Below are 15022 nucleotides of genomic sequence, written 5' to 3'. Positions count from 1 at the left end.
AAAAGGGCTGAGGGCAAAAGTGCTTGCGAACAGCTAGAAAAGCTACTAACCAAACGGGCCACAATGGATCTTAACTTGGAGAATTCAGGGGAATACTTACCCCGCAAGTGAAGGAAGGAAGCTTTAGATAGAAAACCAAGTTTCAAACAGACACAGAAAAGCAAACCGCCTGTCTGTGATTCTTTATAGTGAAATTTTAAAATAGTGTCTTTTGCCTACTCCCTCCTGGCCAACTCTCCTCTTCCAGGGTCAGCCCAAAGGAGTCTTCTCCTTCCAGCCCTCCTATTTCTTTTTCTTTCTTTCTTTCTTTCTTTTTTTTGTTTAAGGGCTCGTTATTGGCTCTAACCCGGGAAGGGGAGGGCAAGAGGTGATTGGCTACGTGAAAGCGGGCCCCGCCCCTCCCATTCCCCCTCCCACGCCCTCCCTACCGAAACAGCTGGAATGAGAAGTAGGGAGGGAAGGCTGGGATTGGCTGTGAGTCAGTGGCAGGGTGGGGTGGGGCAGCACTGATGAAGCATTTACCTGTCCAGGTAAGACTGGAGGAGGTCAAAAGAAGAAAACAGTGGAAGGCAGGGGAAGCAGTCTCTGTCTCTGCCTCTGCCCTTTGAAATAAAAGGATATTTCTTTCTTCTCTTCAGCCCCTCATCCAGTGAAGGTGAGTTAGTTAATTACTAACCTACTATTGCTTATTCTGCAGCAAGAAGGGGTGCTTCTTGGGAAGTCAGGGCCACAGGATGTGGGCAGCCCTGTATACCCCAGCTAGGGGGCTTTCCTCTCTGTTCCTGAACTCTCTGAGCCCACTCTGCCAATCAGAGCAGGCTGGTAGCTCTGACGATTGGAATGTTTCAGTGGAGAACAGGGCTGGGATGCATTCAGGGCTGGGATGCGTTTTTTTTTCTCATCTGCCTATTTAGGTTGGATAAGCATATTTTGCAGACAACAAGAAAACAAAATGGGTTTGGGTTGGACATTTCCATCCCTGAGCAATTGAAATTGAGCTGTGATTTTGGAAAGGAATAGTTGGGAGCCCAGGCAGTCAAAACGGGGGATCATCGAGGGGAGAAAAGTGCCATGATTTCTCCGTTGCATTTATAACAGGAAATTTGCCCATGGTTGTATCAACTCAATGTCTATATTTAAATAAAGGGTGCTGTGTGTGTGTTCAATAATGGTAGTGTGATAATGGAGCGCTCTGTGGACATGTCAGGTGTGAGCTGTGCTTGGTTGTAAGGGGATGTGAGGCTGGGAAAATTCTACCTCAGATACCAGTTTACCTTTGGAAAACCCACGAATAATCTGGTTGCAAAAGTGAGTTTCTTTGGATTCAACTCAATTTTCCGACTTTGCCTACTATTAGACACAGAGACTGGCAGACAAAAAGCTCCTCACCCGCTGTGCCAGGGCCTCACCCACATTAATATTTCACGGTAGTACCTCGGGTCTGGTAGGAGTTCTCAGTGCAGCTCAGGCTCGTGGTGGCTTTGCTTTGTCCTCCTTCAGGTGCCCCAGTTGACAGTCTGGGTGGCAGGCTCACCTGCACAGGGAAGCTGGATGTAGAAGTCGGTTCAGGGTAGCAAGTCAGCTCTCCATTATCCACCTTGGGGAAGGGAGGCATTTGGGTCCCTAGCTTTGCCTCTTTTCCTCTTGCTGCAGCAAAGAGCGAAGTGGGAAGACCCCTGCACCAGGCTCCTGGGCCTGGCACATACAAGCCCTGAGCAAATATATTGCGTTTTCAGTCCTGGCAATTGGCGCTTTAGGTTTTAGCTTAGCCCACACCACAGAATCAGCCCACCAAACTCACTGACTGAGGGCTGTTGCACGTGGTGAACTTGTCAGGATAAGACAGCCTGTAAGTGTCAAACAGAGCTCTTCTGTGCAGAAGATATTTCTAGCCACCTTTTCCTGAAACCCACCTGTGAAACAGGAGATTCTAACGTTGACTAAACACACCCAGAAACTTGCCCATGTGCTCATGGAGAAGGACATACACACAGGGCAACCTTTATTAGTATTCCTGGTGTTTTACTTAGGATGTTCCTCAGCCCGAGGCGTACTTCTGGATAGTCAGCAAAAAGGAGAGATACTTCGTCTGAGAGAAATAGGAAGTCTCTTTGACTAGTGGGGAGATAGGTTGAGCTCTTGGAGGATATAGGATGTGGGCTCATGGGAGGATGGTGACAAGGGGGCATTGGGTCTGTTTAGAAGGTACAGAGGGTGCACCTGGTGGCTCAGTCAGTTGGGCAGCTGACTTCGGCTCAGGTCATGATCTCACGGTTCATGGGTTCAAGCCCCACGTCGGGCTCTGTGCTGACAGCTAGCTCAGGGCCTGGAGCCTGTTTCAGATTCTGTGTCTCCCTCTCTCTCTGCCCCTCCGCTGCTCACACTGTCTCTCTCTCTCTCTCAGAAATTAAAAAAAAATACTTTAGGAGGTACAGAGAAGCCAAACAGGAATGGGGCTGGAGCCCTGCCCCTGCCCCATGCCAGGACTCCAAATACTATTTATTTACTTTCCTCCAAGACTTGGCTGGCTTCAGTGGAGCAGTTAATATTTAACGTGCTTTTGCATGGGTGGCCCTGGCTATAGGCTGTGCATATGTCTTCACCCATTTCCTCCTCCACTCAGATCCCCCAAAGAGGTCAAGGGTGAAAAGAAACCAAACTCTCACCTTGAGCGTTTTGCTTGTTTCTCAGACTTCTTATCAGGTCAAAATACTTCAAGTTTCGACAGCTGCCCTGAAGTAGCCCCCAAGTTTCAAGGTTGTAAAGTTGATGGATAGAAACACAGCCTGCAGGTCAAGCCAGAGTGGTGAGAGAGAGTGGGAGCCTGGAAGAAGAGAAGACTCTTCAGGTTCATATTCTTCGGATCAGAAAACTGGGTGGGGAGCCGAGATGCAAGCACTCATCCGACTTTGGTCTCAGGCTCAGATTCACCTCGGCAGTGATTATGTAGTGCCTGATGACATGATCTTCAGTGGCGTTTGGTGGCATTTGTTTACTCTGGAAATGTCTGTTGTTGGGGCAAAAAGCTGGCCTGGCAGCATAAAGCTGAACCAGATAATTTAGAGGGTTTAAGGTATGAAGTAAAAGGAGAAAGGTGATCTTAGGGCTTTTAGTGTTCGGTCAGGGGTAACCAGTGACCCTTCTTTAGGTACAACGCGGCCCTCTTGCATCTCTGAGATGCCTTCTGGAGCAGCGGGGATCCACAGGCTGCCCTGTATATGCAGTTTTAGGTCATTCGCTACTTCCCTTAGGAAGTGCAAGTAGAAAGAGCTCCAGATTTCTCATCTGTCAAAGTAAATATCGCATCTCATCTAAGTTATCAGGCTATTTTGAAGATCTAATTAGCATAACCGAAAGTGTAAGCTAGACCATGCTATGTTTTGGGTTTTTTGTTTTTTGTTTTTTTTTTTAAGCAGTGCTTCTCTCTCTCCCAGCTACTTTAGGCTATCCTTAGTTCCAAAATGAAAGTGTGATGGGTTGCCCTGGGAGGAGGGAGAGGCTAGCAGTCCATCATAAAGTTGGAAGAGTACTTCCTTGAAAGGAAGAGGCATCATCCGGTCACCCATGCACAGAGAGTATTATATTAACTACAGTGATCAATACAGTACTAATATTTATTGCCCCAATTTTGATAAGAAAACTGGAGCCAAAAACTAGACCCTTAGATTGACACTGACTGCTTGGAAGCAATGCCTTTGTCTTATAAAGCTTTGCTTCCCCATCCCTGTTAGGGGCTCATGACTGTTAGCTTAGTTGAAGGCATTGCCCAAATTCCACTGAGTTGTATATTCTCAGGGAAATAAAATACTTAAGAGTTTATAATAATAGAGTAAAAACAACAACAACAAAAAAGAGGTCTTCCAACAGCTCAACTCAATAGATACTAGAATAGATGACAAGTTTATTCATCCAGGATTTTTTGAGTGCCTACTGTGTGCCTAAGCTTATGAGAAATGGATCTCTTTTGCTGTCATGGCCTCAGCCCTACAGAATGTTAGGGATGCGTTGGTACCTTATGAATCTAACCTGTCATGAATGGAATGGATAGTTGAGGAGACTGATCTTCATCCACGTGACTTTTCATGTTTCTGTTTCTTTGGGGTTCTGGATGTTGGGAAAGAAACCTCATGAAGAAGACTTAAGAGCTATCTTACCCAGTGCTGATTTGTCACTGGGATTCTTTGGTGTATCTGTCCCTTCTGGTCCTGTCCCTATCTCCTGAGAGGTTCTGGACCCTTATGAACTCCATGTGTCTGGCTCATTGGGATTTTTCCCTCTTCTTTCCCCATTGTCCTGCTCCTCCCTACCTGCCCCACTTGCAGACACCCCCCCACCCCACCCAAAGCAGCCTTGCGCTGGTCAGATCTACAGGATTGGCAAGCTGACTCACCCAGCATAGCCCAAACCTGACTTGGCAGTGGAAGAAGTTATTGGCAGAAGCCAAAGAGACAACCTCCCTGGAATCCCAACCCCAGGTCCCAAGTTCTCAAATAGAACATATTTTTTTCTAGGACATTTTACTTAGTATGGGGGCCGGGGTGTAGGAAAGGTAATAGAAAATATATCATGGTGTCAGAGGAATAATATAGATTCAGAATCAAACTGGATCCTAATCCTAGCTCTCCCCAAACTCCCTATTTGAACTTGGAACTGGCTTTTAAACTTAATTCTTCCAGAATTTTATTTCAACATAGGAGAGTCACCTCTGGCCTTTCCAGATCTTGGCATTTTCACAAAGAAGATGGTATCTCCTTCCTTTGCTATTACTATTGGCACAATGAACTTGAAACTCTTTTTCCCTACAAGTTGGAGTCAGGTGGAAGCTATGCAGGACATTTCTCTTGTTCATATGACAAAGGTTAGGGGACCTTGCTGGAAATAAGTGGAGCCTCGGAGTGGGTGGTATACAAGAGGGAAACTGGGTTTGTGTCAATCTCTGTGAATTATGGTGAGGCTCCCAGACCAGGGAGATGAGGGTGGCTCTGGTGGTGGGGAGGGGGCTGTCGTGAGGATGTTGATGATATTGGCTATGATAGCAGCAAACAGTTACTGCAGAGTGTTTTACATGGAGCATTTCAGCATGTGTTCGTGACAACCCTGTGTGGTTGGTGCTCTCAAGGGCCCTGTTCTTCTCTTCCATGTAACCCAAACCCTTCTTTTCTAAACTCTTGTTCCCTTAGGTGAGTTTACCTTGATCCTCGAAGGAACTTGTCTTTTTCTTATTACAAGAACAGAAGCAGTCATTTATTCATTGAGTATTTACTTCCAACTAAGCTGTGCAAACCGTTCTCATTTAATCCTTACACTAACCCTACTTACTGAGAAAAACGGAGTCAAAGAGTAATTTGCCCCAAGTCACATAACTGTAAATGCAAGCGGGGTTTGAATCCAGATCTGACTTCCTCCAGAACCCACACTATTAACCCCTTCCTATTGATTGTAGTCATGGAAATGTAGGCTAAGCTCCCTGATTCAGAGAAACAAGCGGCTAAGAAAAGTATGAAATTCCCTCTCTGACTAGACTGCTTCTGCACCCCCTGAGTCCTTCCTCCTGCATGTGTGTGAGCCCGCTTCTGTGCCCTTCCACGCAGGCCGGGGGGGCATGGGGAACGGCCGTGCATGGCCCCTTCCAGCTCTCTGCTTCTTTGGTGTCCCTGCCTCCACGCTGCTCCAGGGCCTGGGCAGAGCCTCCCCGGAGAGCCTCAGCTCAGCTCACACGTGGCTTTGATTCTTCTCTTTTCAGGCCGGCTTGGGACACTCTTCACTTCCCTTCACTTCCCCTCTGGGAGCCCCTTTCACCGCCCCTGCACCTTGCTTCAGGCGATGCCCAGGAGCGAGCTGTGGCCAGCGGGGCCTGGCTTGGAACCTGTGACCCGCGTCAGCAGCTGCGACAGCATCATGAGCACCGTGTCCACCCGCTCTGGATCTGTACGTACTCTCTTGTCCTGCAGCCTGCCCCCTGCTTCTGTCTGCCCGCTCCTCCCTCCCCTCCCTGCCCTGCCCACCACCGGCCTGGCTGCTCCTTCGCTTTCATCTTCCTTGTCAGAGAGTGAATCATACCAGTTGGTATTTCTGCCTTTGAGTCACCCAGGTTCTCTAGAGAAAGGGTGGGACAGTCCCAAAGAGCAATAGGACAGATGAGACTTGCTCCCAGCTTTCATTCACTGGGGGCTAAGTTGAGGTAAGAGGGAGGGCCAGTGACCTGAGGTCCTGGTGGAAACCAGATGGTAGATCACCATGGCCCTCACATTCCTGAAGCCTCCTGCAGCCAACAGGGTGCTTTCAATCTTCTACAAAGATCACAGAGAAGAGAGTAATTAGGAGCCTGGGTTCTGGAGCTAAGCCGATCTGAGTTCTCTATCTATAAGCTCTATGGCCTTGGGCAAATTATTGAATTTCTGTAAGCTTCAGTCTCCTCCATTTTAAGGTAGGATATAACGTAAACACCGAATTCTTGAGGGGAGTGAATGAGATATGTATAAAACACAAAACACTCAGCACCAGCCTCTATATAGAAAAGAAATAGCTTTATCTACGAGTATAGATTCAAAATCTTCCAGTCATTGTGTTTAACTGTTTGTAAGTGGCATGTAACCAATCCTAATTTTTCTGGGAATGAATTGAAGTCTCAGTTGTTATAAGGCTGGTGTGAAAGAGTACATCTGTCCTATGTCCAAATGTAAACATTCCTTTGCAATTGGTGTTCAATCGCATACCTAATAACCCTTGAGAATTTATACTCTATTGCTCTATATCCTATAGGGGTACTTAAAAATTTTAAGGATTATGAGGATCTCTACCAAATGTCAAGGACTTTTAATATAGCTAGTGAGTTTTGATATGTAAAAACGGAGTACAGAAAGCAGCGCATGCACACACACACACACACACACACACACACACACACACACAATCCAAAGTGCAGACAATCTGTATATAATTTCTTGTTGACCCAAGATGATGGGACCACAGAGCTGTCTTTCTGTTTCTGTTAGGCTGAAGCCAATATGAGCGGTTACATACTACTGGACACAGAATGTGGCACGGATTAAAGTTCTTCAAGGAACTTGAATCCTCCACAAAGGAGAAATTCAGTTGGTTTATCTTTTGCAAGGCTATTTTAGGAAGAAGAGGTCCATAGGGAAGATTTTGTTCAGGGAACACCCGGAGTTGGCTTCAGGGCTTCCACGGGCTATATTTGGGGCTTCCTTTGACAAGTCGGCCTGACAGATGGCCCTTTAAGGAGTCAGAGGAACTGGGGGGGGTGGGGAGAGAGGTTATTCCAACAACCATCTCCTAGGATATATTTAGGGCCATCTCAAATCTTTCCTGGCCATCTGAATGGGTCTGGAGAATATATAACTCTAAAGTATCTCAAATACTAGGAAGAGGAGTGAGATAGATGCCAAGAGGGAATGCAAGCCAAATTTCTTGCATTTCCACTTGGCCTTTTGGTTTTCCCTTCAACCTGCAACTTGAGAGAGCAACTATTCTATAGATCTTCCTGGCCTTGCTGACCCTGGGCAGTAACCATTTCAAATGGCCGTGACACTTTTCCCCGAATACCCCTATGTGCTTTTTCATCATGACAATTATTTACTTTATACTTGAATATCTACTTGATATTTCACACTAAGTTGCTTTCCCCTCCTCCCATACCCATCCAGTTTCTCCACCCTACCCCCCTCAAGTTAATATTTGCTTAAGAAATGCACACTTATTTGAATGTTAGCCAGAGCCACATGCCATCAAGAAAGTAAATACACAAAAGAAAAAAAAAATCCTGTATGGAATGCATTTCAAAGTCAAGTGTAAAATATTTAGTAAGTTTATCTGTGGCTAGTCATACCACTGTTCCCATTGGCCTGATAGCCAGTGGTTGGCTGCATTTCTTGTTTGTCCTCGTACTGTCCTTGACATACCAGATCAAGTGTGCAAAAATACTTCGAAAAGTTAAAAACAATACCATTCAAGTTTAAGGTCAAATCATTAGGTTGCCCATATAATTCAGAGCTAAATCGGAGACACTTAGAGGGATATGCTTGATACAGGTCACACAGACGACCTGGAGTTAGAACCCGGGCCTGCTTCTGATCTGTTCCCCTAAACATTCCACCCAGGACTGGGCAAAAAAGGCCAATTGCCATCGGCCTGTCCAGCACTAGGTGCTAGTGGGTCCACAGCCGCCAGTCTCCGCCCCATCCGGTGCCTGCGGTTTCTCAGGAGACAGACAACTCCCGCAAGTTTGCGGAGTCCCCTCGTGGAGAGGTTTCCAGCCCTTCAGCATTCCTTCCAGACACAGGGTGGTTCTCAGCCCCACCAGTTTCTGGGGAGCTCCCTCTCACAGCTCCCTCTCTCCCTCTCTGTCCTCCACGCCTCATTCCAGAGTGACAGCAGCTACGACTTCCTGTCCGCTGAAGAGAAGGAGTGTCTGCTCTTCCTGGAGGAGACCATCGGCTCGCTGGATGCTGAAGCTGACAGTGGACTGTCCACTGACGAGTCTGAGCAAGACGCGGCCCCCCGCGGCCCCCGAGCACGGCCCATAATCCAGCCTGCTCCCCAGGGTAAGAGAGACCATCTGGGGTGGCACTGCTAGCAAACCCAGAAAGCCAGGACATTCTTGTGACTGCTTTGAACCCTGTTTGCCCTCTGCTCTGAGGGTCATAGGCAGAAGGAACAACAGCACTCCGCTCCACACCCCTGTCCAGAATAAAGCCTTGTCCTGGAGAGGAGGAGAGACTGTGGACAAGCCAGCTTCCTCTGTCTTTCTCTGAAGTATCAGAGGCTTGGGAGGGAAAACATTTAACTAGCTCCCGTTCTCTCTCTCAGAGAAATTTGGAAGAGACATGACCGCAGAGGTCCATGGGAGGGGATCTGGGAGGGGTGGATGGTTGCTCTGGGGACACAAAGTGTGTCTGGAGAGCTAATCTGGATGACCCAGGAGGATGAGGCTGCAAGAGATAAAAGGGAAGGGCCCCCTTAACTTCAGTGGGTGGCACCTCAAGGCTCTTTTGAGACAGGGTGGAAAGCCAGTGGTATTGAGGCTCAGCAGAAGGGGGACAGGATAGCACATGAGTGTGGCCATGAGGGTGGGGCCATGTGTCCCAGGGTGAGGGGGGCACTTTACTCCTGAAGATAGCCCCACTGCTATCAGGACTACAATCCTTTATTTATTCACGTAGCAAATATTTACTGACAATGTGTTAGAACCTCCATGGAGATACAGCAGTAAATGGGGACAAAGGCTTCACTGCTTCCTCAGACTGATTCCTCGGCCCGTGGGCCTGATGCACCTGCCTAGCTTGCTGGAAGGAAAGAGCCCATGTCACTCTCTGGTGTGGGGACATCTGTGGTCATTCCAGAATCATTCAGGTGTCTATAGGAAGTGAAGGTGGAAGAAGGCAGAAGTCTGGTCAAATCAAGAGCAAATCTGCTGTTCATGGTATTCATGTTCAATGCTGCCACTGGACTCAGTTACTTGGGAGCCCAGAGATAGCTAGAGGGAATCTCTCCCCAACCCTGGTGCTTCTGTAGAAGCTTAGGAAGAGCCCGAGTCAAGGACATGGAGTTACATGAGGCTGCTCTTTCCCCAGCCATCATGGAAAAATAACCCTAGGGTGAAGCGAGTCTGCTCGTAGTGATCTGTCAGTCTGAATATCCAGGCAACAGGGCGGCTCCTTTAAGAGCAAAGAATCAACAAAAACCAAAACCCATTGCTAAGTGGAGATCAGAGTTCAGGAGGTATTTGCTTTGCCCTGGGCAGCAGGGTTCTCACCTCTGTCCACTCTTCTTTGCCTGTCCTCCGGGGCCCTCACAGGATATCCAGGGGAGAAGATCATTCCGCAAGGACCGGAGCCAAGGAGGGGAACTCAGTCCAGCTCACCCCATCTGCCTGAGCCCCAAGGCCTGGGCCTCAGGTCTGGCTCGCATAGCCTCCCCAGAAATATCCACATCGGCAGGAAGCAGGACCTTGGGGAAGGCACCACTCAGACCAGTAGCCACATCCCGGGGGAACCTGAGGGGGCTGACCCAGAGCCCAAGAGACAGCAGGCCGGCCAAAGTGGTGAGTGCAGCCAGGCTCCGGCTGGCCCCCCGACGCCTGCCCCTGAGTTGGACCCAGTACCCATCCCTCCACCAGAGGCCTTTCGGGACGCCCAGCCAGAGCAGCGTGGGGAAGGTGACCTGCCCACGGGGCCAGGGCCGCAGAGCCATACGCTCCGGCTTCATCAGTCACCCAGCCTCCTGGAGAGAAAGGAGACTTCCTTGGAGGCCATGTCCCAAAAAGCCACTGAGAAAGGCCCAACAGGGGCACCAGGGCAGCTTCAGCCTCATTCCGCCACATCGTCTCAGAGTGTGAGAGCCGAAGATGCTTCCATCCCATCCGGGGGGGACACCGGCTCCCGGCCAGCTCCCTTCACAGCTCCTAAGCCCAGGAAGCTGCCACCCAATATCGTCCTCAAGAGCAGTCGAAGCAGTTTTCACAGTGAGCCCCACAGCTGGTTGTCTCGGCACTCTGAGGCCACCCCCGGAGATGCCTGCCCGGCCTCCTCCTCGCTGCAGGAACAGAAGAAGGCGCGCAGAGAGGCCCTGGAGAAGCTTGGGCTACCCCAGGACCAGGATGAGCCTGGCCCCCACTTAAGTAAATGCACCAGCTCCACCCGGCTCAAGGAGACCCATGCCCAGGCCCCCTTCCCAGCTCCAGCTCTGGCTCAGCCGCCATGGCCCGCTCAGGGCACAGCCGCTGCGCCTGCTGGAGGGAAGACTCCGGCTCCCGCTCCGACTCAGGGACCTTCTCCAGCGAAGGCTCAGGCTCCAACTCCAGCTCAGGGTCGTTCTGCAGGCAAGGGTTTGATTCCTTCCCAGGAGTCCACTCCAGGCAAGTCTCCAGCTGCCAAATCCATGCCAATTCCCATCCCGAAGGGCCCTAGGGCAGGTGGTCCCCTGACGCAGCCAAAGCCAGACTCAGGGCTGAGTCTCCAGGAGAGCAGCATCCCCGGCGTGAGACAGATGAACTTCAAGTCCAACACTCTGGAGCGTTCGGGAGTGGGGCTGAGCAGCTACCTCTCGGCCGAGAAAGATCCCAGCCCCAAAACCAGCACCTCTCTGGGCAAGGGCTCCTTCTTGGACAAGATGTCTCCCAATGTCTTGCGTAACTCGAGGCCCCGGCCTGCCTCCTTGGGCACGGGGAAGGACTTTGCTGGGATCCAGGTGGGCAAGTTGGCTGACCTGGAGCAGGATCAGAGCACGAAGCGCCTGCCCTACCAAGGACAAAGCCGTGACAAGTTGCCCCGACCCCCCTGTGTCAGTGTCAAGATCTCCCCCAAAGGCGTCCCTGATGAGCACAGAAGGGAGGCTCTGAGGAAGCTGGGACTGTTGAAGGAGTAGTCACGGGCCACCAGCATGGCCCCGCCATCCCCTCCTCGCCTTCTGCCACACAGGAGGCGCAGGTCCTCTCCCAGCCAACAGCTCAGGGCTTGGGCAAGGGTGGGCTTCTCTCCAGCATGTGCCTCTCTCTGAGGTGAAGGGGTGGAAGAGATTGGATTCCAGCGTACGCATATGTTTATATTCAGAGTGGTTGTGTCAGTGAGTGCCTGCCCAAATCATCCTGAAGATGATTTCAACAAGATGGGGTGTGTGTGTGTGTGTGTGTGTGTGTGTGTGTGCGTGTGTACTATAGGCTGTATATATAATTGAAACTATTTATATGACACAAGGAGGCATCCCTCAAGAGTTCTGCTTGTGTTGGAGATTTTCTCACACTGAGTAGAGCTCAGCCCAGCCAGAACTGAGGGGAGAGGGGGTGCTGAGCCTGAGGTAAAAAAGGTCAGATGAGACAGTGGATATGTCAGGGACATTAGGCAAATGCAGTGTCATGTGAAATGTGGGTCTCCCAGAATGCCCGCGTGGAAGGGGACTGGCTCATATCTTGCAGGATCCCTCTCTTGGTTCTGGCCTTCTGGACAGGGGCCAGGAGGAGTAGGTCTGTCATCTTCTCTCCAGTCCCAAGGTTAGGATGCGACCCTGTAGCTAAAACTGTCCATTGGCTGAGATCAGAAGAGCTCTGGTTGGCCTGAGAAGGCAAGATAGGTGACCACACAGCACACATCCACTGGGGAGGACCCCTGTCCATGGGCTTGATGAATTTATCATGATAACCCGTGCAGTGACCCTTGACTCGACATCCCTATTCTCCCGCTCCTGCTCTCAGCCTGCATGTGACTGACCCCAGGGCCGGGCCAACATTGAGACGGGAGTCTGAGCCCAAAGGCTTTATAAATACCAAAGAACTGTTTGAGGCCTTATCTATGCTGCTGCGCATAGTTTTTTCCAATTTCTATGGGAAGGCAACACAGCACATTTTCTGCTAGTTACTCACAGAATATCAGAGCTGGGAGGAATCTCAGAGACAAGACTCTCGTGACCCATGTTGCTGGGGAAGGGAAGGGACTCATCTGCGATCACTCTGCTGTTCAGTGACAGAGCAAGGACTCTGCCTCCTTATTCCATGCTGCCTGCTGCCTCCCTCAAACAGTGCTTCTGTACGTCCACACAGCACCCTGAGGATTGGTAGTCACTATCAAAGGCTCAACCCTAAAGCCCTTCAAGATCCTAAAGTGTCTTCTGAAACATCAGACATTAAATATTGTTCAAGATCATATTGAGTGTTGTTTTTTTCTACCATGTCTTTGTAGAGTAGCAATATAGTAACTCATTTATTAATCCAAATTCCCTGACCATTTTGTGCAACTTGAGAAAATGCCAAAAGAGGGAAATATGAGTAGGTGCCATAGGCTTGTGGATACAGGCTTGGAAGTTAGACACAGCTAGACATGACCCCTGCTTCCCCTCAGGAAATAAATATTATTCATGGCTGTGGTTGGAGTCTTAGGATCCCCAGACGTGAGTGGCAGATAAGGGGGGCTGTTGTTGGAAAGGTGCCCTTAGGGTCAAATGCTGAGCATTTCTGGGCTGTGTCCTTAGGGACCCAGCGCTGTCAAAGCAAGGTATTTCTAAAAATGATGAAAAGATTAAGGGAGGACAACAAATGGCTCCACCCTGTCATGGTATGTGGGACGTGGGTGTGGCAGTTTCTGTATATGCTCTCATGCACACACCCAAAACCCTGGTGCCTTCCTGGCCCTGGTAAGGACCTGGTCTGTGGGAGCTGATAGGGACTCATACAACTGGCCAGGCCTTATTGCGACTCCTCTGAAGAGAGAGGGCCCCTTCCTGGAGGACTGGTTGGACGTGCTGTCTTTGGTTGACCTGCTTCATACGTGTATTTCAAGACAACCAAGGAATGACCACTTCATTGTGTTCAACTGCCCTAATTAATAGGGAAACTTGGTGCTACCTATAAAGTAAGACTTGGTAGGAAACTGAGGCCCTAGCATCAACACAAGGCTGATCGACACAGGTGGGTCAGGAGTACCTCCTCTTACATCCTCACTCCCTGGTGAGGGCGATGTCCCTCGAACAAAACACAGTTACACACAACTTGCCTTCCCACCCCGCACCCATTTTCCCAGCAGCTCCCTTCTAGCTTCCCCATGTCCTCACCCTTCAAAGGGCTTGTCTTGCTCTTAGGATGGTCTTTCGGATTCAAGAGTAGGATAATAAACTCAAACCCAGCTGTCCTCATTTTGAAGAGGGGCAAGGGAACCCATCTAGGGACATCTACCACCCTGAAGTTGACACTAGAGCCACCTGAGGAACTTTATCTACTCTCTTCCATCCATATAGGATTGCTCTTTATTCAGCTTGAACTGGAGGTAAGAGTGAGGTCACTGCTGTTGTTACCTCTCTATCCCTTTTTGGAAGATTTTGGATGGCAGTTTGTAAAGACCATTGATTTGATTTTAAAAACCCATGTGACAGCTCTACTTCCACTTGGCCTTGTAGCTCTGCTGTACCCTGCTGCGGGCTTGCTGCTACTAGGAACAGACTATGTGCCAAACAGAGGAGCTGGTTTCTCCTCAGCCTGGCACAGTGGGACATGTGCCCTTAAGTGTGTTGACAGCCGCTCCTCTGAATCACCTCTCATGTGCTTCCCTGGGAGCTCTCTACTCCGACCCGATTTGGTAGGGCTATGTGCTACCTGGGATGGGCCCAGTCGCCTTCTAGGTGCTTCCCTCCATAGTGGGAAGTATGGTCTGGCAGAGGCCACCCTGCACCCTGACATTGTGCAGGTGTGCAAAAGTAGGTGTTGATTCCATGGAAGAAAGAGCAGATGAATGAGTGGAGAGCAAGCCTTACCTGATGTTATGAGTTAAAGCTGGAGGTGGGATTTAAGAGTCTATGATATGTGCAAGTGTGGGGGATGAACCACTCCATCCCTTGATCCACGATCATATATGTAGGAAGAGAAGGATCATTCTGTCAGAACATGAAGCTCATAGACTAGAGGAGGTGGCAGCCAGGGGATGGGCAGGAGAAATCATGTCCATCTCAGACTTTAAGGAGGAATGAGGCCATAATGTTCCATGCTCTTTTCTTCATGTGAGTGACTGTAGAGCATACAGGTCAGGCTCAATGGGACATCCATCACTTACCAACCAGGGAAACCTGGGGCTGTCACTCTAACTTTCTAGACCTCAGATTTCTCATCTATAAAATGGGGATAATAATCCATCCTTTCAGTATCTCTGAGATGAACAGGTGATATAAAATATGTAAAGCTCAGTGCTTAACATAGTGTAGGTACTCAATGAATGATAGTATTGTCTTCTGCATCTTATTTCTTCCTTCTCAAAGGGAGCAAATGGAGACAGAGTTGGAAGCCAAGAGCTCACCCAATTCAGCTCCGAGAGAAAATGGGAGCAATCTTGTTGCAAGTAAAAGTCCAAAGTACCAACTAGGCTTTGGCACACCCTCCAGGTGACTCAACTTCACCCACGCCAGGTTTCCTGGAATTGGAAAAAAAAGGGATCAGCGTGAATATGGTGTTTGTGTCTCAGGGAAACCAGCTTCTCTATCTCCAAGCCCAGCTTCTAATTTGTCATCAATGTCTTGTTGCCCATGA

The 15022-nt window shown here is 49.4% G+C and overlaps 1 protein-coding gene across 1 annotated transcript; it reads left to right on the top strand.

The window, feature by feature from the left end:
* Positions 1 to 545: 545 nt before the first annotated feature.
* On the top strand, positions 546 to 12656 carry CUNH1orf116 (chromosome unknown C1orf116 homolog). Its single transcript, XM_077775079.1, has 4 exons — positions 546 to 655; positions 5744 to 5928; positions 8387 to 8564; positions 9818 to 12656. Exons 2-4 carry the CDS (start codon positions 5824 to 5826, stop codon positions 11383 to 11385), a joined length of 1851 nt encoding a protein of 616 aa, XP_077631205.1. The 5' UTR covers positions 546 to 655; positions 5744 to 5823; the 3' UTR covers positions 11386 to 12656.
* Positions 12657 to 15022: the final 2366 nt, after the last annotated feature.

Source organism: Crocuta crocuta, unplaced genomic scaffold, assembly GCF_008692635.1.
Source record: "Crocuta crocuta isolate KB4526 unplaced genomic scaffold, BGI_CrCroc_1.0 scaffold207, whole genome shotgun sequence".
NCBI classification, from domain to species: domain Eukaryota; kingdom Metazoa; phylum Chordata; class Mammalia; order Carnivora; family Hyaenidae; genus Crocuta; species Crocuta crocuta.
This window is presented reverse-complemented; position numbering and strand designations above follow the sequence as displayed.

Coding starts and splice junctions, on each gene's coding strand:
- CUNH1orf116 (XM_077775079.1), top strand. CDS start 5,824: ATGCCCAGGAGCGAGCTGTGGCCAGCGGGGCCTGGCTTGGAACCTGTG. Junction 5,929..8,386: donor TGTCCACCCGCTCTGGATCT/GTACGTACTCTC, acceptor GCCTCATTCCAG/AGTGACAGCAGCTACGACTT. Junction 8,565..9,817: donor AATCCAGCCTGCTCCCCAGG/GTAAGAGAGACC, acceptor GGGCCCTCACAG/GATATCCAGGGGAGAAGATC.